The sequence below is a fragment of the Camellia sinensis genome, chromosome 14, assembly GCF_055761805.1.
Source record: "Camellia sinensis isolate YWXY chromosome 14, ASM5576180v1, whole genome shotgun sequence".
In the NCBI taxonomy this organism is placed as follows: domain Eukaryota; kingdom Viridiplantae; phylum Streptophyta; class Magnoliopsida; order Ericales; family Theaceae; genus Camellia; species Camellia sinensis.
Genome location: NC_138974.1, coordinates 47,963,483 through 47,987,618, shown reverse-complemented (window position 1 = coordinate 47,987,618; position 24,136 = coordinate 47,963,483). Strand labels below are relative to the sequence as shown.

At 37.4% G+C, this 24,136-nt stretch overlaps 2 protein-coding genes across 2 annotated transcripts; both read left to right on the top strand.

Moving 5' to 3' along the window:
- Positions 1–5,756: 5,756 nt before the first annotated feature.
- Positions 5,757–17,269, top strand: LOC114265585 (uncharacterized). Its single transcript, XM_028206412.2, has 3 exons — positions 5,757–5,841; positions 8,212–8,877; positions 17,211–17,269. The coding sequence occupies exons 1-3, from the start codon at positions 5,757–5,759 to the stop codon at positions 17,267–17,269; spliced, it is 810 nt and encodes a 269-aa protein (XP_028062213.2).
- Positions 17,270–17,275: 6 nt separating this feature from the next.
- On the top strand, positions 17,276–18,256 carry LOC114265595 (uncharacterized). Its single transcript, XM_028206420.2, has one exon. The coding sequence runs from the start codon at positions 17,276–17,278 to the stop codon at positions 18,254–18,256; it is 981 nt and encodes a 326-aa protein (XP_028062221.2).
- Positions 18,257–24,136: the final 5,880 nt, after the last annotated feature.

The following is a 24,136-nucleotide window of genomic DNA, read 5'->3' as shown; positions in this document are numbered from 1 at the left end:
CATTTATTTAAATGCTCAGGCTTTTTCTAGCCAAGTTCATGCATTTTAAATGGTCATCCCTTTTTCTTAGTGCTTCGAACTCATAAGAACAATTTGTTAATTTTATTAGCCACATCATCAGAATTATATTTTGATGTGAACCACAAATCCAAAAAGGATTTTGAACACCAAAAGTCATGGTATAGTGTGACCATGAAAATTCATATTTTTTGACATTTTGAAAAATGTCAAAAATTTTGAATTCATGAACAGTGACTTGTTTATTATTCTTGACCATGTTTGTTTTAAAAACATGACTTTTGCTGAATAGGTTTTCATAATTATTTGGCAAAGTGGGTTGTTTTTCCATGTTAGCCATTAATGGCTTATGAAAATCACCCATAGTCATACATGGAACATCATTCTTAGCCAAATTTGGCTCAAGAATATGCTCTTTCATTGTGTTAATTTCATAATTTGGCTCTTTTAAAACGGACTCTTGAACCCCCCCAGCCATTGATGAAATCAACTCTTTGCTTTTGCTATTTTTAACCATGGAAAATTTCTGAAAAAATTCACCAATTCCGGCCATTAAAGCCTCAGTTAAAGACTTGGTAGTGAGAGTTGATAACTCATTATTCCATTGGCGAATTTCCATATCAAGTTGATGAATTTCTCCAATTAAATGGTGTCTTTTTTCTTCCACCAAATAATATTGTAAGGGATGAAAGTTTATTTCATCAAGAAAATGGATCTCTTCTTGAAGATCCAAAATTTCTCTTTCACGCCAATATATTTCATATTGACAAGTTCGAATGGCGAAATCCAAATTGTTTGTCATTTCTTACACTTGGCTGTCCCACTGGGCGTGCCAAAAACTGTTGGCTTATTTTTCCTACGAAGGAAAATATCATAAATGCGAGCGTGCCAGCAAGGATTGAAAAATCCTTACAGATTAAATTCAAGCCAATTATCAAGCGATTGTGTTGACGGTTTTTTTGCCTCAACAAAGAGGACTTCAAAATTGCCAAAGTGTAGAGAAAAGAAAAATTAAAAGAAGAATGAGGGACGGAGAAGGACGATTGAGTGAACAATCAAAGTAATAATTACTTACCTCTACTCCTATGCTTCGAAAAGGAAGTGCATAAAATGCATCGAAATGGAAATGCTGAAAATAAATGCTTCGAAATATAAATCTATGTTAAACTACTCCTAAGATAAGGAAAATGACAAGAAATATTGAAATCAAGTGTCTTTGATTTAAGTTCTGGATCCTTTACAATGTGGCCATTAATGGCTATTTATAGAAGAAAAAATATAGCAATAACTACTTAGTAACTACCCATTTCTTCCATCTTCATTCTTGTTTTGCCATGTGTCCTTCCACTCATCCACTTTGTCCTCCCACTCATCCACTTTGTCCTTTATATTCTCCATTATCTCTATAACTCCTTTTAACTTCCAAATGAATAAGAGGATGTCACGTGTCCTGCAATTATATAAATAATAAATAATAATAAAAATTACAGATTTATGGTGCTAACACTTTCCAATAAAAAAATTTTAAAAAAAAATTAAGGGAAAGAAAAATAGAAGCGAATTTATACTCAAATCTGTAAAGCAAACACTCATGTATATATAATATGAAATTACAGCTTAGTTTCGGTTTCTTTCTTGTTTATCTCAAGAAACAAACAGAACACCTAGGGTTGCCATCTTTGTTGATTTTTCTGTTTCATCATTTTTGCACCCAATTGGATGATACCCGTGTCTTGCCATATCTCACAATTGATAGATCAGTTGGTTTCAATTTTTGGTTGATAATTAGACAATATAGTGTTGTTGACACAGTAATCTGTTTGATGTATTTCCTCTGAGGTGTATTGTCTCCCATGTGCTATGATCAGATTGACTAATTAGGTTTTTCATTCTGTCATTTGCAGACACTCATCTAGGCAGGACAAGAATGAGGCTGATCAATCTTCTTCCACTAGACCTCAAGGTATTTTCGCTGATTTCAAAAAGGAAAACTTTCTTTTTGAGGTGCAATTATCACCTATTGATTATCAAAAGAAGACGCTCACCATTCCTTGGGAAACTGTAGAAAAGTATTTCCATGCTGCTTATACAGGCAGTCAATTGGAGATCAATGTATCATTTTTCAATAAATATAACATGAAGTCACCTTTGATGAAACTCTTAATCTCTCCACAGCCTGGTGCCCACATGGTTGAGATAACTGGATGGTCACAATTTTTTGCTGCACAGAATTTAAATGCTAAGGATTTGATTCACTTTTACAAACCTCTCTACCAGCTTCCGGATAATGAGCATTACCTTCTTGATAGCCTAAATTTTCTCTTTATGAAGAAATTAGTGGCTACTAATATTACGAAGAACAAGCTCTATATTCTCAAAAAGAGGCAGAAGAACACTTCCGTGCTCTAAATACCTATAAAATAAGTGAAGTGGAGATAGAAATTTACGATTCTGAAAATGAGACTTATAATATGAAATTACTAGTGTATCCGGAGACTAGTACCAATTCTGATGCCTACAAGATTACTTGGAAAAGTTTTGTTAAGAAGCACAAATTGGAAGTGGACAATGAGATTAGTTTTTACAAACCTGGGCGGCCTTTGAAAGGCAATCACTACGCTATTCGATTTGAAAAGAAAAAGAAGGAACAAACCTAGGGTTTGGAGATTCTTTGGCAAGGAAATACTGATACATCCAGAGAATTGTAGTCAAACTGATTGAGGACAAGGCTGAAAGTTGCAGCACCATTGATGTGATGATTCAGAGCAAGCCTGAGTAGTCAGATTAGTGATGCGGATAATAGTAGGATTAATACTTGGATACTAAGCTCATTTTTTGTGAAAATAATTGTATAGGAATTGTTTCATTGAAAAGTACAAGGTATATGAGCTTACCTATACACATTACTGCACTGAGATTGTAAATTTTCAATTTTCATACATATATTCATCAATAAACAGTATTATGCTTTACAGCCCTTCTTCACATACTGGAGAATTCTTTGGTATATGTTGCCAAAATGGAATCTTAGTTAACAAATAAAAAACAACCTAGTCTGCCGAAATCAGTGTTGAGATGCATGTTTCAGAAAACCTTAATCGGTCTTCTTTTCAGATTTGTAGTTCGCAACCTTTTCTTTCTTTTTTTTTTGGGGGGGGGGGAGGGGGGTTGCGGATGGATCATTGAATTACTTGCTATGGTTTGGTGGTACTGCCCTGTCCTTATAGATTGGTACAAGAACTCATTCATAGGTGTCATTTAGAATATAGCATTGGCAACCTTGAAAATTATGAGAAAGTAGCAAATTTGACAACAACGTCAAGTGCTTGAAATGTGCATATCAAATGGACCTATTTCATTTATGCTGCTTCAAGTAATTAAAGTTTAGTCTAGGATTAGTAAGTAGGTTGATCTATAAGATATGTGGTGTGCGCTATCTTAATTACAAGAGAACAAATGATCACTTGGTTACAGTTGCTAACAACTGTTTCATTGTGCTGATTAAGTAGGGATTCATTTGCAAGCAATGTAAATTGAGGCAAGTACTAAGAGCAACTGAAAGTTTTGGATTTATTTTTCGAAGTTAATTTATAATAAAATGATTTAAGATCTGTGGACAAGATCAAACAGCCAACTAAACCAAGGAAAAAATTGTGACCACAACAGAAAACTGTTGAGAACTAGAGTGGTACTAATATAAAGCTTCTTTGCTGATAATTTTCTTTTCCTTTCTTTTCTTTTCTCAACAAGCAGAGAGCACTAGAATTTTTAGTAGTGAGATTCAGATCCTTTCCATTTCATGAATAGAATGGAGATCTTTATTTATCTATGAAATACTAGGATTCAAATCCGAAGTGGAACCCCTTGTCAGCTCTTTGGGAATAAACCTCTGTGTCCAGATCCTCTAGAGTTTATTTTGCTGGAGTGTTCCTACAATTAATCTAAATGACATAACGAGGAGAGAGAAAGAGAAGACACCCACACCCACCGGAGACCCTATCCGTCTCCGGCGCCACTCCCCTTCCCTCCCAACGACCCCACCCCTCCCCTTCTCCTCCTCTTCTCCTTCTACCCTGACAACAACTCAATAGTGTGCTAAAACAGAGGAAAGAGAAACTGACTTTCTATGAAGCTACCAACAATTCAACTACCGGGTTTGCCTCTCAACAAGATCAACAGTGTACTAAAGCAGACAAAAAAGAAATTGGCATATACCAAGCTAGTAATCTACAAACAATTCAACATCCGTTAAATTTAATAATCCCAATCAATCAGCTACCTAATCTATGCATGAGTGTGATAACCTAAGTGTACGAGCACGAAATAATGTTCTCGTATAATCCTGTTGATCAAGTTTGCGCTCCTCCAAACGTCGTCGCTTTATTCCCTAAAAACACAAACGTGAGCTAGCCGGCAGGTGTGTGCCGGATACCTCTCTGATGCCTAAGTCAGTAAAATAGACAAATAGACAAAAGCTTTGTGTATTCCAAAAATTGAAGTTGTGTTACCTGTACATAGGTTCTGCTAAGAGCTTTTATAGCTTTTGCCTGGCACAATCCTAGTAGGACTCTTATTCCTCCATATAGAGTCCTCCTAGGAATCGCACTCCTGAAAGATAATGCTTATCCTTCAACACCCCTCTTACTACTTAAACCAAGTGAGATGGTTTTACCACGGTTGGACAACAGTATGACTGAGCTAACACTAGCCCTTTGTCATACTTAATCCAGTGCCTTCCCAATTGTACGACATAGCTCGGCTCTTGTTTCACTTGTACCTCGGTTTTGTCTGTTTAGACCGGGCTAGCTGCAGCAAGTTTTGACCGAGCTAACAAGGGTAAGGTCCACCGTAAGAAGCCCAAGCACCTCGGCCCCGAATACTATGACCGAGCTAATTATCACCACTACGACCGTGGTGATTGTAACCATACTTGGACCGAGCTAACAGCAATGGTACACTTTGCTAAGCCCTTTTTACCACGGCCCATAGATCAGCGCATTACTACGCCTGGGCCTAGCTCGGCCCAAATGCACATAAAAACTCCCTCTCACAAAACTAATTTACATATCCAATTCAAAGCATCAGAATCATAAACAAAGTACAACCCAAAGTTCAATTTTTTTTTCCCCAATAAAAGGAGAAAGAAAATTATAAAATCACGTGGTTGCACAAAACAAATTCAATTTTCAACTGCAATAACAACAACTTATCCAATTCTTAATCCTTTTAAGATATAATTTTCTTGGAAACCAAACAAGCACACTAAAATGAAGAAATTTTCTAACATGTTTATCAATTATTAGGGTTAGAGAGAGAGAGACCTATTCTTCTCCTTCAGCTTTGAAAGATTCCCGCCACAACAGGTGGCGGAACTCCGACGAGAGATGGAGAGCGTGTCCGGTCGTTATGGGTGTCTTCTCTCTCTTTCTGTTTTTCAATTGTGTTTTGAAACTAGTAAAACACCGTCGTTGCATGCATGAGTCGCTTGTACAAATTTGGTGCATGAACCGCTTGTACTATCATCTGTTTGAAATTAGTTTTCCCACCTCAAGAAACAAGTACCCAACTGTAACTGCAAGATGGTAACTGCCAAGAAAGCAACAATATCATACCTGTCAACTATATATAGTGACCAGTTCCATTGATTAAAACTTCTCTCTCTCTCTCTCTCTCTCTTTCCAAGACTCAGCCAAGTACACACCCCACCACCATATTCAAGAAAGAATCAATCAAGAAAAATGTTTGAAAGCAATGTGAACAACTCAAATAATGATGAAGAAGAAAAAGAATATTATGATGATGAGGAAAAGAAGGCAGACGACGGTAATCAACCATTAAAGCAGCAAAAAAGGTGTGCATTTCACAGAAAGCTCTGATCAGAGGCGCAGTGATGTTCTGTCAGAATCAAAATTGAGGTAATTACTTGTCCTTCACCAAGAAACGTGTTCTTTCATGAATGTATTGAACTCTTCATTTTGTATCTATCTATAGATATATTCATTTATGCATTTATCTATCCTTTGTAGCCTTTACTTCTACTCTGAGCTACATTCATGGAAGAATAACATAACTTGTATATATGTTTATAGAGATATGCATACATGTATGAATTCATGGGTCTTTAGGAAAAAATGAAAAATGTTGGAAAAATTATAAGGGATTTTTGGTGAAACCCCTCTTTTGGGCCTTTTTATTAGGGTAAAGGATAACCCAATCAAATTTCCCTGAGTAGGAAATGCCTACCTTAATAAGGACATTTTATATTTTATATTTTTTTTTATCACAATATTGCCCCTCTATATATACGTATCATACATTTGAAATATTTGAAAGCTGAGCTGAAGATTTTGCAGGAATGAAATCGATGAAGATGATCTCCAAATCTGAAGATCTCGCAGCCGAACATCTCTTACTTGGTCAACAATAGACGATCTCGCCGCCGACGATCAACACTCTCAATTAAACGAGAGTTTCATTGAGATTTGTGACTGTTGATCGAGTTTTAGAGGTTTTTTTTTCTTAATTAGGTATGTTGATTTGTTAATTAATTTTTTTTGTTTTTGTTTTATTTATTTATTTATTTATTTATTTATTTATTTTTGTTGTGTTTGATTTGATTTCATTTGACAGAATCAGAGTAAAATTTTACTCGGGTTCTATTGCTCTGTTTTTTGTTTCAAAGAATGAGAGTAAAATTTTACTCTAGTTCTATTGCTCTATTTTTTGTTTGAGAGAATTAGAGTAAAATTTTATTCTGGTAAGTGCTCTGTTTAGAATGAGAGTAAAATTTTACTCTGGTGTTAGAATGACAGTAAAATTTTACTGTCAAGAGGTGGTCATTGCCAAACACTTCAGCCGCCACAAACACTACCTCCGCTGACGTTGATCATGTTTGTTGCAACTTTTGCTTAGGCAAAAATAGCTTAGATAAGCAAAAATTTTGATTATTGAGAAGATAGGAGAGATATGTTATTTAGCTTTTGCGTTTTAGTTATCAATTTTTAAGTAGCAAAAAATTGCACCAAACAAGTTCATTCTCTGCAAATAATACCATTTTTATAAAGCACAGAAATCAAAACACTACAGAAATCATATTAACAGTAACATTCTTTTGTGCAGAAGAGCATTTTACTTTTAGATTCAGAGTCTAACATTTTACTCGTTTTTCAGAGTAAAATTTTGATTTTATACAGAGTAAAATTTTACTTTTAAATTGAGAGTGTAACATTTTACTCGTTTTTCATAGTAAAATTTTACTTTTAGATTTAGAGTGTAACATCTTACTCTTATTCAGAGTAAAATTTTACTTTTATACAGAGCAAAATTTTACTTTTAAATTTAAGGGGGTAACATTTTACTCTTAGATTCAGAGTGTAACATTTTATTCTTATTTCAGAGTAAAATTTTACTTTTATATAGAGTAAAATTTTACTTTTATGCAGAGTAAAATTTTACTTTTAGATTATTTCTGTAACATTTTACTCTTATTTCAGAGTAAAATTTTACTTTCATGCAGAGTAAAATTTTACTTTTAGGTTCATGTCTCAAGTTGTGTTGGTGACACACTGTGTGAGTTGTCAATCTTTGGCCAACCAAATAGTAAAAATTAACTCTAAAATATAGTACAATGTTACACTAAACCACAGTAAAATTTTATCAATTCAAACTGAACACAAATTGACTTTTGGACTTGTAGTAACAGTAAAATTTTACTTTGATAGTGATAGTAAAATTTTACTTTGATTGACAGTAAATTTTTACTGTTAATTGATTGCATATTTGTAAAATGGTTCCACCTCTTATGTTGTTATGCAAGTATGGTGATCGTACCATTGTGTTCAAGGTTGTGTCAAACTAGACGTTGAAGGATTGAACTGATTTCTTAAGTTGTAAATTGAAGAAGTTTGACATACTGTTATCGTACTGTTTGCCTGGACATTCGCAATGCATGATTGATGATGATTCTGATTTTCAAAATATGTTGTCGCTTGTTTATCCTCTTGGTGTTGACCGGGTTGATGTGACTATTACTAAAATGGGCATTTCAAATGAAAAACATAGAGTTGGAGAATCAGGGGACGCTAGTGGATCCAACATTATTGATGATGAAATGGATTTACTCCCTATGTTTTGTCAACATAAAGAAAGGACTTTGTTGTCTTTGTGGATTGGTGAATGGAATTACTCATGTAGGTCAAAGATTTATTGTCGGTGCAAAGGATTTCCGGACTACATTATGTAAATATGCCATTGAGATAGGATTTGAGTTTGTGTATGTGAAGAATGAAAAGTGTCGAGTCACTGCTGTGTGTTCAATGTGGGAGTCCAAAGCTTGTTTATGGCGAGTACATGCATCTCTAGAAAGTGCTAATAATTTTTTCTACATTAGGACTCTTCATGATGAGCATACTTGTGGAGCTGCAGTTCGTACTTCTAAAAACTTAAGGATGAGTTCAAATTTGGTTGCAAGTTTGATTGTTAATGAAGTTCGTGGGAATCCCCAAACTTGTCCAATTGATGTTGTGCGTCAATTTACAGATCAATACGGGCTCACCATTACGTACAATCTCGCTTGGTTGGGAGTTGAGAAAGCTAGGACTACTACTTTTGGAGATTTCTCTATGTCTTATTATGAGATTCAATGGTATATGGATATTGTGATGAGCACAAATCCTGGTAGCTATTTGCATCTTGACTATAACCATCAAAGTGGATGGTTCAAGAGGTTTTTTGTTGCATTTAATGCTTCCATTCAAGAGTTTAGGCATTGTCATCCTCTATTGCTTATCGATAGAACTTTTATGAAGGAGAAATATAAGGGCACCTTGTTAACAGCTACAGCGAATGATGGGAATCAAGGTAGATATTACTATAGTTTATTCAAAAGTAACAAGTTACTTATTCTCAGAGTAACATCTTACTTATTTTCAGAGTAACATGTTACTGTTATTCAGAGTAAAAATCTACTATATTTGTCTTTTTTGTTTAATATACTTATATAGACACCCCATTTTTGACCGTCCTCAAGACTTGGACGTCACCGTTTGAACACTCGATGATCATCCATGTTCGTGTTCGTCTTGAGTTCTCGAAGGTTTCGATCACGCGCCTTGCCTCAAGACCTCTCGACTTGTTTGTTTTGTGCTTGGTTGTGCACCAAACACTTGTGTTTTTGCTTCTGAAGGCAGGGAATGGCTTGTTGGCCATCCCCACACCTCACCGGCCTTGGCTTGAGGCCACCAGCCCTGTTTTCTTGTTACCGGCCAAATATTTTGGTCAGTCGGCAATGTTTTTGGTCGACCGGTCATTTTTGTTGGTCAATCGGCCATATTTTCCAGCCGACCCCTTTCCATCTGCTTTTGGCAGATATTTTATGCCAACTGTCACAGCTGGCATCCACAATACACCCCCTCCATACACGTGTATGGAGGGATTTGCTCCCTTGTATTAGCTTCTCCAAGAAGCTTAGGAATTGAATTCCTATAAAAGGAGGGCCTCCTCTCCCTTTCCAGAGGTTGAACAACTCTGAGATATAACTTATATATCACTCTCTCTATATATTTGTGTGTGTAATAGTGTTCAAAAAGGGTTTTTGTTCTTAGTTTTGCACTAAAACACCTAGTGTTACACTATACTTTGGTTGCTGAGATTTTAAGGGGTTGATTTCAGAGTTTTGAGTTGGGTTTTGATCAAAAAGAGGTGTTGGAGTTGGTGTTCTTGAAGTGTTCTTCAAGGGTGAGAACTTACCCTTTTATTCCCCATTTTTTCTTAAGGTTTTAGACCTATTTGCATATTGTTTCGAGCTTAGTATATAACTAATAAAAGTTATATATTTTCATGCTTAAGATGTTTCATTAAGGTCACTTTTGTGTTGGGGGTCGTCCACCCCCTCTTAGGCCTTGTTTAGTCTCTTTTTGTGCCTTCCTCTTTGGGCTTTGTAACCTTTTTGTTTTGGCTTTCTCACCACTGAAATCCAGAGGATTTTCAATGGTAGAGAAGTGGTTTTGAGGTCCTGTATAGGGGAGGGACACCCCTCTCCCCTTATGACTCATTTGCTTGCATTTAGGGCTTATAAAGGTAGCATGTTTGCATAGCTTTATTTGGCTCCATTTCAGAGGGTATTTGGTGTTAGTTTATCATGTTAGACCTCTGTTTCATGTTGGTTCGATGGCCTATTGTATGCATCATGCACTTGCTTTGTAATCCCCTCTATTGTCATAACATGTACCATGCATTTAGACCATCATGCTTGCATGTTTTAGCTTGACTTCATGAAGCTTTTAGCCATGTTGTGACATGTTTAAGCTCTGTTTGTTGTTGATTCAGTCATGTTTGCCATGTTTTGTATAGCCACCATGTACCTTAGCTTGTTAGCTTAGAGTGTATGAGTCATGAGCATGCTTTATTTGAGTTATTTCAGTGATTTGGAATCATTTATCATGTTATTTCAGTCCATGCTCCATGCTTGTATGCTTGCATTTACCATCCTTTCAAAGCTTTGAAGAGTTGTTCTTTTGTGCCTTAAAATAGGTCATTGTGCATGCCTCTTTGTTTAAGTCCTTGGGCTGCCATATCAGTGGGTTTTGGGGCTCCTTTTGGCATATTATAACTCTGTTTTTCTTTGAATAATCCATGCCATGTGTGGTTAAGGTAGTTGTAGTGGAGTGCCCTCTTTGTGGCTTTGAATGCCTCTCATTTTTGCACTCATTTCCTAGCATGTTTTGGCCTCATCCCATGCATGTTCTAGTATTATTTTGGCCTGCCATGGGACTGTTTTGGGTCGCCTTGGTCCTATGGGACTTGGTTGATATGGCCATGGTTCAAGTCCTTTGGCTAGCTTTGAGCTTTAAGTCCATTAGCATGCCATGCTTGTCTTGCTTAGTTGATTTGGCATCATCCTTTACACATTTTCAGAGCTTGTCATGCTTGTGATTTGTCCATATTTGTCTCTTCTTAATGTGCTTGAGAGTCGACTCTTTTCATGCCTAAGTGTTGGACCTTCACATGTGCACGTTTGGGTGTGTTTTTTCTATCATTTCTTGGTACTGTAACACGTCCGCGAGGGACCCCGCTACAGTTCGGACTCAATTTGTGTCACAGTTCTTAATCTGAACCAAAGAGTCCAAATCCGGCAAATCGTTTTGAGAAACAGATTTTTGAAAAAAAGTGCCAAACATGAACTGCTTTGCCAGATACAGAGTCGCCACCTAAATATTTTTATGGGGGAATTTAGGAAACCCTGACTCGGTGCCAAAGGCCACGTGTCCGTCATCACCAAAGTTGCCTCGGCTCGGGAGCTTGGGTACGATTGGGGAAGGTCAGCTATGAGCACCCCCTCTCGCCCGATCCAAAGATCGGCCTCTACTAACTGTGATATCCAGTTTTGAAAATATTATGTGTTCTTATACCGATTATTAGCCTAGAATTACTATGTTATGCGCACAGCAAACAAGTATAGACCAAATCGCCTAAATTGGAACAAAACATTGCATGTTTGTTTTGAAAATGGTTTGCTACTCGCAAGTAGGCTGAAATGTAGGTTTTGCCACCCTCGAGTGGGCTTTAGAAAAGATGATTTTGCCACTATTTGGTGGGCCTTAAAACTCACAGTTTTAATGCGTTATCCCAATTTAGGTAATTCAACCTCCATCCACAAGCATTCAAGCAGTTATATCACATAAGCAGCTAGCCTCATGGTAATCATGCAATTATGGCAACACTCACACGTATGCGGCATGCTAAAGCATAAAAGCTCACCTAGTACTCCAAGCCAAAACAGAAACCAGTTAGTAATCACATGCATGATCCTAGTTCATGTTGAGATGGCTAATGTAACACATGCGGAATGTCACTAGAGTAGGCTCGGCTAGTCTATAAATGACATGTGAAAATGGACAAGTAGCATGTATTCAAGTTAGATTTGAAATACTTATGCAGTTAGTATGATGCACCGAGCCTGGTGCATGCAATACTGATGAATGATGTATACATGCATAGCATAAGGTATGCTAAAGTAAACATGTCCTAATACTAACCATCAAAAGCAGGTAAGTAAAAGGGAGAAAGAAGTGGGGGTTGGAAGACATGCACACACGCACCCACACTTATTACAAATTCACCCTCGCTCGGAGGGACCAAAAGAATAATACAAATTAATTAACCTACAAGCTAATTAATTATTACAGACCAATTAATTAATTAACAAATTAACTAATCTAATGAAAGCAGTAAACGGCCTCGGGAAGAGGGCCTGATGCAATGCGCGCTCGGCTCCGCTCGGAAAGTCACTGCCATGCACAAGTTTGCCTCTGCTTTGACTGTTCTGCTTCTCTGAAAATTGCACAACTTCCAAGGTTGCTTCGCTGAGTGTTGTGGGACACTACCGGCTGAGTGAGATCATCACCGACCATTTAGAATGGTCATCGGCTAAACATTGTGCTCTCGGCCAAACCTGTTTTGCCGGTCGGCACCAAACACTGCCGGTCGGCCAATTCTTCCTGCTGAAACCTGTTTGACAGCAACAGAGGGCAGACAAGGCATGGCAATGTATTTCAAGCAAATGTATGCACCAACCACACTCCCTATCATGCAAGGGACTCAAGGGAGCATGGCCCTCGACCCTCGGACCACCAATCGCGCATTTCAATGCGTGATGGCCCAAGAAACCAAGGTGTGCAATTTCAATGTGGAATGAAATGCACATAAACAAAAAATAAACTCAACCTCTATCATACTCCATTCAAGAGGAAAAGTATGCATGCCAAAATACTATGCAACCTAGGCATGGAAGCTAAGTATGCAACATGAACATGTGAATATGTATAGCATGCAACAATCATGCAAAATGGAGCAAGGATGGGACAATATGCAAGACAAGCATGCAACATCATGCAAAGATGGACTTAAACTAATATAGGTAGCTCTCAAGCATGCCAAAATCAGTGGCCAAAATGATGTAACAAAGGCATGAAAACTCACACACAAGCATGCATGCACAAAGGCCTAAACATGGAGCATAAGCTATCAACTCTCCAAAGCATGAAAAGGGATGGAAAATGCAAGTATGAAAGCATGGAACATGGACTGAAATATGGTCTCCAATGATGCCAAATCATGAGAACAAGCCAAGTAAAGCATGCTAGTGACACACACATCCAAGGCTAACAAGCTAGAATGCAAAGAGGCTATACAAAGCATGGCAAGCATGACCAAAACGACACCAAACAGAACTTAAACATGTTAAAACATGACTAAAAACTTCACAAAGCTAAGCCAAAACATGCAAGCATGGTTGTCCAAATGCAAGATGCCTTTCTAGGCAAAATAAAGGAATGCAAGGCAAGTGTAAGGTGCATGCAAGGGACCATTAAACCAAGAAAAAACAATAATATGGCATGTCAAATAAGCCCCAAAAACCCATGGAAACAAGGTCCACACATGCTAGAATGGGGTGTTCCTTTGAAAGGCCAACAAGAGGGTTACTCTACACATGCAATAAGGACATTCAACAAGACCAAACCAACTCTGGAAATGGCTTATGGGGGTCCTAAAACCCTTTGAAAAATGCTTGAAACAAGGCTTGGAAGCATGCAAATATAGGCCTCTTTGTAAGGCCAAAAAGGGCATCAAACAAGACAACAAGGAGAGGGCCCCCTCTCCTTCTTAGGACCTCAAACCACCATCCTCACCACTGAAATCCCTCAAGATTTCAGTGGTGAGGAGGCCCAAACAAGGTGGTCCCGGAGCTCACCAAAATCACACAAAAAATGGGGCCAAACAAGGCCTAAGAAGGGGTAAATGACCCCAAACACAAAAGTGGTCTTAATGAAGTATCTTAAACACAAAAAAAAATAGAACTTTTTTATGTTATATACAAATCCCAAATCCGTAAGTAAGACAGGCTAAAAGGGTGTGCAAAAACGGGGAATAAAGAGGGTAAGAAGTTACCTTTGGAGACCAGCAAGAACCAGCAGCCTTTAGGTCGCAAAAACCAATCCTCAACCTCTGAAAACAAGCTCCAAGAACCTCCAAGTGATGATGCAAGTGTGTGGCTATGAAGTGGTGTGCAATAGGCCAAGAACAAGCCGCTTTTGGACCCTCTAATCCACACAAATGTAGAGAGAGAGGGAGTGATATATATGTGATATATATCAGATTTTTCTAACCCTTGAAATGGGAGGAGAGGCCCTTCTTTTATAGAGAAACCAAGGGGGCAAAGCTTCTCTTAGAAGGTTTGAGCAAAAAGGCCAAGCTTCTCTTAGAAGCTTGGAGCAAAAGGGCCAAGCTTCTTGGAGAAGCTTGCCAAAGGGGTCAAGAGGTTCAAGCTTCTTCAAGAAGCTAAAAAAAGGATCAAGCTTCTTGGAGAAGCTAAAAAAGGGTCAAGCTTCTTGTAGAAGCTAAAAAGGTTCAAGCTTCTTGGAGAAGCTAAAAAAAAGGATCAAGCTTCTTGGAGAAGCTAAAAAAAAAGAGTCAAGCTTCTTGGAGAAGCCAAAAAAGGGTCAAAAGGTTCAAGCTTCTTGGAGAAGCTAAAAAAAAGGATCAAGCTTCTTAGAGAAGCTAAAAAATGGTCAAGCTTCTTGGAGAAGCTAAAAAGGTTCAAGCTTCCTCAAGAAGCTAAAAAAAAAGTTCAAAAGGGTCAAGCTCCCTCAAGAAAAGGTCTCGGCCAAGAAAAGTGGCCGATTGATCAGAAAGAGTGGCCAGCCGACCAAACACAATGCCGACCGACCATCAATAGTACCGACCGGCCATCACCAATGGCCGGTGGCAAGGAAACAAGGCCGGTGGCCTCAAGCCATGGCCGGTAAGGTGTGGGGATGGCCTACAAGCTACTTCCCACCCTCAGAAGCAAAACCACAAGTGTTTGATACAAAACCAAACACAAAACAAACAAGTCGAGAGGTCTTGAGGTAAGGCGCATAGCCGAAACCTCCGAGAACTCAAGACGAACACAAACAAGGGTAATCATCGAGTGTTCAAACGATGACGTCCAAGTCTTAAGGATGGTCAAAAATGGGGTGTCTACAGGCACTTTGGCCACTGTTTTGGACATGGCTGAGGCCTATCCATCCTTAGTGTAAGTCCATGGATCATGTATTTATGTATTGTTGTAGGCTTACCGCATTGCATGCTGTCGCATCTTTGTGGTTGGTATCATTGTTGCACGCCTATGACTTTGTGTATTCCCATATCTAGGTTGCATTATAGTATTGCATACTTGTTGCATTGCCATTATGTTTGCATGTTAGGTTGCATCACATTGTATTTGGCATACTCATGTTACATTGTCTTACATTCCCATGTTGCATTGCATTGGTTACATGCTTTGCATTGTATATGGCATACATACATTGCATTATGTTTGGTTTGGGGTGTCAAACCAAACATAAGGAATGAGGGACGTTCGTACTTGAAGTGACGAAACGTACCTCAATCCTCGGTCACCGACACTCTTGATTCAACATGATAGAGTGTGTAGCATTCATTTGTTTTGTTGCATTCATTCATATTGATTTGCACACTTGACATCTTTGGCCATTATGCATCGAAATGTGTGATTGGTGGCCCGAGGGTCGAGAGCCATACTCCCTTGAGTTCATAACATGATAGGGAGGGTGGTCGTGCATACATTTGGCTTGCAAATTCCATGTCATGCACTGTCTGTCCTCTGTTGCAGCAAAACTAGTGTTCTGCAGGAAGAAATGACCGGTCGGCAACTTTCAGTGCCGGCCGACTACCAAAAATATCCAGCCGGTGATCCCATTTTTGGTCGATGACCATTTTTACATGGTCAGTGGTGTTTTATCTTGGCCGGTGGCATCCCAAAGTGCTCAGGGAGTGGTTCAGAAGCAACCTTAGGATTTTCACAATTATCAGAGGTGCAGAACAGAGGCAACAGAGGCAACAGAGGCATGGCAACGGGTTTCCGAGCAGGGCAAATCAAGCATGCATCATCCAATCATTTCGAGGCGAAGCTGCGGTGGCCTTTTGAGCTTCATGCTTAGTTTATTTTGTAATTAATTTGTTAATTAATTAAGGGTCTGTAATAATTAATTAGCTAGAGTAGTTAGTTATTTATTTGATTTGTATTATTCTTTCGGACCCTTCGTCGAGAGGGCGAATTTGTAATAAGTGTGCGTGCGTGTGTGAATGTCTTCCAACCCCACGTCTTTCTCTCTTTTATTTACTAGCTTTTGATGGTTAGTTTAGGGCATGTTTCAATTAGCATACTTATGCTCGCATGTTTACATCATTCATCTATATTGCATGCACCGGGCTCGGCTCATCATACTAACTGCATAGTATTTCAATTCCAACTTGAATACGTGTATCGAGTTGTCACATTCCACATGCCATTCTTAGCTTAGCCGAGCCTATTTTAGTTGTATTTTGCATGCGTTGCATTAGCCATCTTAAACATAGCTAGGATCATGCATTGATTACTAACATGTTCCTTGTTTTGGCTCGGAGTACACTGTGAGTGTTTATGCTTTAGCATCTTGCATGTATGTGAGTGTTAAACATTACAGCATGCTTGCCATGAGACTATGTGCTTATGTGATATAACTATCTGAATGCCTATGGGTGAACGTTGGGTTGCTTGAATTGGAATAATTCGTCGAAACCCGTGTTTTAGCCTACTTGCGAGTAGCACCATCAAACCATCTTTCAAATAAACAAACATGAAATGTTTTGTTCCAACTCAAACGATCCAGTCTATACTTGTATGTTGTGTGCATCATATAGTAATTCTAGGCTAATAACCGGAATAAGAGCACATAATGTTTTTAAAATTCGATATCATGGTTAGTAGAGGCCGATCTTTGATCGGGCGAGCGGGGGTGCTCACGAAGTGACCTTCCCCAATCGTACCCAAGTTCCCGAGCCGAGGCAACTTTGGTAATGACGGACACGTGGCCTTAGGCAACGAGTCAAGGTTTCCTAAATTCCCCCAAAATAAAAAATTTAGGTGGCGACTCTGTATCTAGCAAAGCAGTCCATGTTTGGCACTTCTTTCTTAAAAATTTATTTTCCAAAACGATTTGCCGGATTTAGACTCTTTGGTGATTTATCAGTCTTACATTGCATATTGCGAGATCAGATTAAGAACCGTGACATAATGAGTCCAAACTGTGGTAGCATAAATCCCTCGGGGAGCGTCCACAACTTACTAATTGTAAAATGTTATTTTTCAGGTTTTTTCCCTCTTGCAATGGCAATTGTCAATATGGAGACTACAAATAGTTGGGAATGATTTTTTATGCATTTGTCAAATATATTGTTGGATGAAAGACCAATTACCTTCATATCTGATCGGAACACAGGACTTTTGGAGGCTTTACCCAAGGTTTTACCTACTGCTTACCACTATTTTTGTCTCCAACACTTGAAGGGCAATTTGAGGGATAGGTTCTCTGGTCCAAGTTTTAGCAATACTTTCAGGAGTATAATAGTTTTTTTGTTTTCTTCATATGCTTATGCTCCGACAGTGGGATGTTTTAATCAATGCTTGAAAGAATTACAAGATGAGGGAAAAGGGATCGTTTGTAGGTTTCTTTCCAATTTGCCCTATGACAAGTGGACTAATACATATTTTAAAGCACAAAAATACGGTGAAATGCACTCGAATGTGATAGAGTATTTCAATTCATGGATCTGCCAAGCTCGTCATTTGCCCACTACGAAGATGATTGATTCAATTAGATTGAAGTTCATGGATTTGATGTCGAGAAGGAGAGAACAAGCTAAGAAATGGAATACTTTTCTTTGTCCAGAGATGGATTCAACATTAGTAAATGCTTTTAAAAGTGGAAGAACTTGGTTGGTTAGTCGTTCAAGTGATCATGTTTTTGAGGTTCAATCCCGGCCATCGGTTAGCGTTGACCTCTTGAATAGAACTTGCTTATGTTACCAATGGCAATTGAATGGATTTCTTTGTGCTCACGCGGCGACCGCTATCCAAAAGAGCGGAGGTGATTTGTATGCGCATGTAGAACCATTTTATTACACTAGCAAGTTCAAAGATTGCTATGCTGAGTCCGTTTATCCAATACCCACTGTTGAGAAACCTTTTGTAGCTATGGATGATCTTGTTGTCCTTCCTCCAATTTGTAAGAAGCCACCTGGTAGGCCAAGGAAGAATAGGATCCCATCTAGGGGTAAGAAGATAAGACGAGTACAGTGTGGTAGATGTGAGAAGTACGATCATAATAGGAAGACTTGCAAGGAGACATTGCCGTGAAAGACATTATTGATTTTGTAATAGAAGTATGAAATGCAGTTCTTCTGCAATAAATAGTCTATAGCAATAATAGTATAGTCTTTTAGACTAGATTTGTAAGGAGACGTTGCAATATAATACATTTTTACTATGTTCTTGAATGGTTGTCTGTTCTAGTTTCTGATTTGCTTTGTGGTTGAGTTTGACATTTTAATATTTTTTTTAATGTGGTTGAATAAGTTTCATGTAAATGAACTTATAATGAAGTTTGTTCAGTAGGTGTGAAAGTTTGAAATGGTTGTGCTCAGCCTGTGCTTTCAAAGTAAAATTTTTTAGTATTTCAGAGTAAACTTTTACTTTATTGCAAAGTAAAATTTTATTTTTTCCAAAGTAAAGCATTGCCTTCACTCACATGAAAGTAAAACTTTATTGCATTTTAAAGTACAAATTTACTATGTTGTTGAATCGTTGTCTATGGGTGTGATAAGCTTGTGGTTTCACAGTAAAATTTTACTTTATTTCAGAGTAAAATGTTGCTTTTAGATTAAAATTTTACCTTATTTCAGAGTAAAATTTTACTTTTATATAGGGTAAAATTTTACTTTTGTGCAGAGTAACATTTTACTTTTAAATTTAGAGTCCAAATTTTACTCGCCCTTCAGAGTAAAATTTTACTTTCATACAGAGTAAAATTTTACTTTTGTATAGAGTACCATTTTACTTTTAGAATCAGAGTGTAAAATTTTACTCGTTTTTCAGAGTAAAATTTTACTTTTGTACAAAGTCTAACATTTTACTCATTTTTCAGAGTAAAATTTTACTTTTATACAGAGTAAAATTTTACTTTTAAATTTAGGCTGTAACATTTTGCTCTTAGATTCAGAGTGTAACATTTTATTCTTATTTTAGAGTAAAATTTTACTTTTATGCAGAGTAAAATTTTACTGTCAGATTCTTTTTGTAACATTTTACTCTTATTTCAGAGTAAAATTTTACTTTTATGCAGAGTAAAATATTACTTTTAGATTCAGAGTGCAACAATTTACTCATTTTTCAGAGTAAAGTAAAATTTTACTTTTATGCAGAGTAAAATTTTACCTCATTTCAAAGTAAAATTTTACTTCATTTCAGAAAATATGTTAGCCCTTTAGAAAAACATTTCCAACCTGCACCAAAATTTACCACAATACACAAACTCCCCTGATGATCATCATGCAATCTTTGTGCAAAAATAATCTAACAACATAACTACATATATCAATAAAGATACGCAAGTATAACCTGTATCGTTGTATTCTATCCATAACAACGTTCATTCCTAGTCAAAACAATATCATTCTATAATAATGTATTAATCACTAAACCACAGTAAAATGTACTAGAACAATAGACATAGCATGTACTATCTAATACTCTTTTAGTATTCTTTCACTTACAATTACTTTTTCACTATTCTTTCATTTATAAAAATTGAAATTACATACATCATTCACAGTAGTTCCCCAGAAGTTGTCCACATTCTCATCTTGAGGTCTTAGCTCTTGCCCTTTTTTTTTTTTTTTTTTTGAGGTTGAATTGTTCCTCAGTCAATGCTTTTGGATAATCATTCAAAAATTGATGCACTATTGACGCTCGGAAATTGTTAATTTCATCCTCTTCCATAGAATTTTCAATAGGCTCATCTCTTATGATTTGGTGCATGATATAACATACAATAATTCCACAATCAACATCTTGTTAGATTTAGTCAAATTTGAAAACTACCAATTCAAGCATGTAATAGTAGCGTGAAATACTTGCGATGTTGGGCGTTGTTGTGGACTATCTTTCACCGAAACCAAGTTTGCAAACTTTCTTCTACCTTTCTTCGTTTTGTTGGCCAACTTGTTCTCCACATATGTTATCTAACATCATTGCATAATTGTTTGGTCACAATTAAATTCAAGAATAAAACACAACAAAAAATTACTGTTAATATGATACAAAGCACTTACAATCTTTTTTGCATCCTTAAGATAAGGATCTTCTCTGTTGTCTCTTGGCCTTGAAGAATTGTAATGTCTCCACTCATCAAATTCAGTGTCAAATAAAAGAAGTGTCCAGTGGTAGGGTTTTTCTTCCTTCTTGTTCCCATTGGAGTTCATGCAAAAGTGAAGGTATCTGTATCCACTCAAATCTTACTCAAGCACTTTGTCATTTAAATGATTTCTCAAATCTCCATAACCCCATTTCACTAGCGACTGCATTTAATCACATAAGAGTGCCATGTCTCAAGTTGTGTTGGTGACACACTGTGTGAGTTGCCAATCTTTGGCAAACCAAATAGTAAAAATTAACTCTAAAATATAGTACAATGTTACACTAAACCATAGTGAAAATATAGTACCATTCAAACTAAACACAAATTGATGGCTTACCCAACAAAAGCTTGAGAAAAAGAATGACTTATTCTTTTCTAGTTTCTTCACTTGTTGCTCAATCTGAAGCATTTCTACAAAGCTGTCAATGACCTACAAAAACAAAAATTAATTAAATATATATTAGTAAAATGAACTATTTTTAGTTATTGAAGTGAACACTAGTCATTGACAATTGTATGGCCACTTACATTATTTGCAGTATTGACATCTCTCATAATTGCATCCACATCATGCAATGTAACATATACTCCATTTCCTGTGCCGGACCAAATGATTGCACTAGTCATAAGGTAAAAAAAAATGTTGATTAACACGTTGCAGTTTGATAATAATAAAAATATGTTGTTTAATAAAATTAAAATGGTCTTACTCTATGGTTTCCAAATTGTAAATGTTGTTCAGTAGACACTTATCATTCTCATCAAACAATTTGCATATTGCAGCCTTGTCTAGAAACACAACCCTTCCGACTGGCTTTGGTTGGCTTAGAGACAAGTTGGCTTAGAGGCAAGTTGTCAACACAAATCACTTCACTTGATATCACTTCAATCGCCTGTTTTGTGGTCTTTTTTTTCTTTGCCTCTCTTGGCTCACATTCAAAATCAGACATCTCTTTTTTCTTCCTCGCCTTGATTTTGATTTTCTTGACCATGGATGTTTGCAATGGCTCTACGACTATAGGTGTTTCTTTCAATGTAGTGTCAATCCCAAAGTTTTGCTCTTGTTCTACTCCTTTAGCATGTGGCATTTCTATAGAAGCAAAAGCTTGGATAACCGCATGAACTGCATTTTCTTCAATCTGTTCAACCAACTGTTTATTTTCATATTTGAGTACTTCAAACTCCTTTCTCAGTTTCTCCATTTCTTTCTCTGTGTTGCTCATCTTTTCCATCATTTCTTTTGTTTTTGCCTCTTGATACTCTTGTATTTTTTGCATTGTTTCTCTCATTTTCTTCAGTTCTTCAACTAATGCCATATTCTCACTTTTCAGCCTCTTGTTTTCTTTTTGAACTCATTCTAATTTCCCAAGATCAATGAAGTCCTTCAAAGGTTGATCATCTCCTAAAGCTTCAGCTACATGATCTTCATCTTCTTTAGTCTCCAAATTTTCCTCCATGTCCAATGCATCTTCTTCCTCATCATTGCGAATGAGATCCATTTCTTCTCTGGAAATGGGCTTCAGTTCATCGTGATTTACCTGCATTTAAAAAATAGAAAAAGAAAAGAAGTCAGCAATGAAGCAAACTTTAACCACCAGAGTAAAATTTTACTCTGTTTCAAAGTAAAAGTTTACTCTGATTGTAAGTAAACTTTTACTCTAATTTTAAGTAAACTTTTACTCTGTAAAGAGTAAGTAAAATTTTACTTTGATTGTAAATAAAAGTTTACTCTGATTGTAAGTAAACTTTTACTCTGATTTAAAGTAAACTTTTACTCTGATTATAAGTAAAAGGTTACTCTAATTGTAAGTAAACTTTTACTCTGATTTAAAGTAAACTTTTACTATGTTCAAAAGTAAGTAAAATTTTACTCTGATTGTAAGTAAAAGTTTGCTCTGATTGTAAGTAAACTTTTTCTCTGATTTAAAGTAAACTTTTACTCTGTTCAAGAGTAAATGTAGACACCCCATTTGTGACCGTCCTCAAGACTTGGACGTCACCATTGGAACACTTGGTGATTATCCATGTTTGTGTTCGTTTGGAGTCCCCGGAGGTCTCGGCTACGCGCCCAGCCTCAGGACCTCCGAACTTGACCGTTTTGTGTCTGGTTTTGCACCAAACACTTGTGTTTTGCCTTGGAGGGGCAGGGAATGCCTTGTGAGACATCCCCACACACCACCGGCAGTGGCTAGAGGCCACCAGCTGGTTTTTGCTGCCATCGGCACTTTTTGTTGCCGGTCGACACTCAATTTTGTCAAAATGACATTTTTGGCCGGCCGACTACTGTGCATCTGCTTTTGCAGATATTTTATCACAGCTGTCTTGCTTTTGGCTCCCCTCCATACACGTGTATGGAGAGATCTCTCTCTTGGAAGCTTGTCTTGTAAGCTTTACAAGACAAGAAGCTCTATAAGAGAGAGCCTTGTCTCTTGGCTTTAGGGTTAGACACTTGAGAGACTTAGGATATTTTTAGACAGCCATTTTTAGGGTTTTGAGTTCTAGGGTTAGAAACCATACACTTTCTATCTCTATATCTCCCTCTTGTGTGTGTTTAAGTGCACTTGTGTCTTACTATTGCACACAAACACATAGTGTTTCACCTTCCCTTAGTTTCTGAGGTTCCAAGAGGTTGTTCTTGAGGTTCTTGAGTGGTTTCAAACTTGGAGGAGCTGTTGGAGCTTCATCTTTGAAGAAAGTCAACAAGGGTAACAATCTTACCTTTATATTCCCCATTTTTGCATTGTATTTTTACCTGTCTTAAAATCGTTTTTGAGCTTGGTGTATAATACAAAAAAGTTCTATTTTTTAGCCCTCTTGATTGTTTATTAAGAGTGTTTTTTGGTTTGGAGGTGTTTGACCCCTCTTAGGCCTTGAAAGGCCCCATTTTGTGCTATTTTGTGCAAGTTTCGAGACTTTGTTGTTTGGGCCTCTTCACCAAGATTTCAGTGGTGGAGATGGTGCCTTGAAGTCTCCAAAAGGGGAGGGCCACCTCCTCTCCTTGTTGTCCTTGAAAAGGACCTCTTTTGGCCTCTTGAGAGAGCATCATGTTAGAGTGTGTATTGATCATATCTTGGCTGTTTTCCATGCTTATTATGCCATGATATAACCTTGTTGTGTGTTGGTTTTGGTACACCATGCATGCTTAGCATACCTACCATGTAATGCTATGTTATTGCCTTAATATGCCTTAGGTTGTTAGCCTTTATTCGAGCATGTTTTAGGCTTAGCCTTGTGAAGGATTTGTGCTCATTTTGCCATGTTAGAGGTCTATCCATAGTTGTTTGGGTCGGATTTGGCATGTTTAATATAGCCCCTTTGCATTTTGGCTTGTTGGCCTCAAGTGTGTGAGTATATAGCATGCATTACTTGATTCATTCTAATGATTTGGCATCATTTATAGCATAATTTCAGACCTTATAGCATGCTTGTATGCTTGCCTTGGACACCTCTTTAATGCTTTGAAAGCTTGTGTAGCATGTTCCATGTTTTGGCCATTGTGCATGCCTTTGATTTTGAGCCGCTTAGATGCCATCTAGGGGTCCCTTTTGCATGGTCTAGGTCGGCCTTGAGCCTATTTTAAGCCCTCTTAGCCTTGTGAGGCTTGGTTGGCTTAGCCATGGTTCAAGTCTCTTTGACTTGCTTCAAGTACTTGGGCCATCCATTGCATGCTTGGTCTATTTTGTTTGCTTGGTTTGACACCATTCTAACATGAGTTTCAATGCTTACCTTGCATGCCATATGCCCATGATTGCCTCATTCAAATGTGCTTAGAAGTAGCCCTTTGAGGCTTGAGCATTTGTGCCTAAGTGTTGGTCCAACTT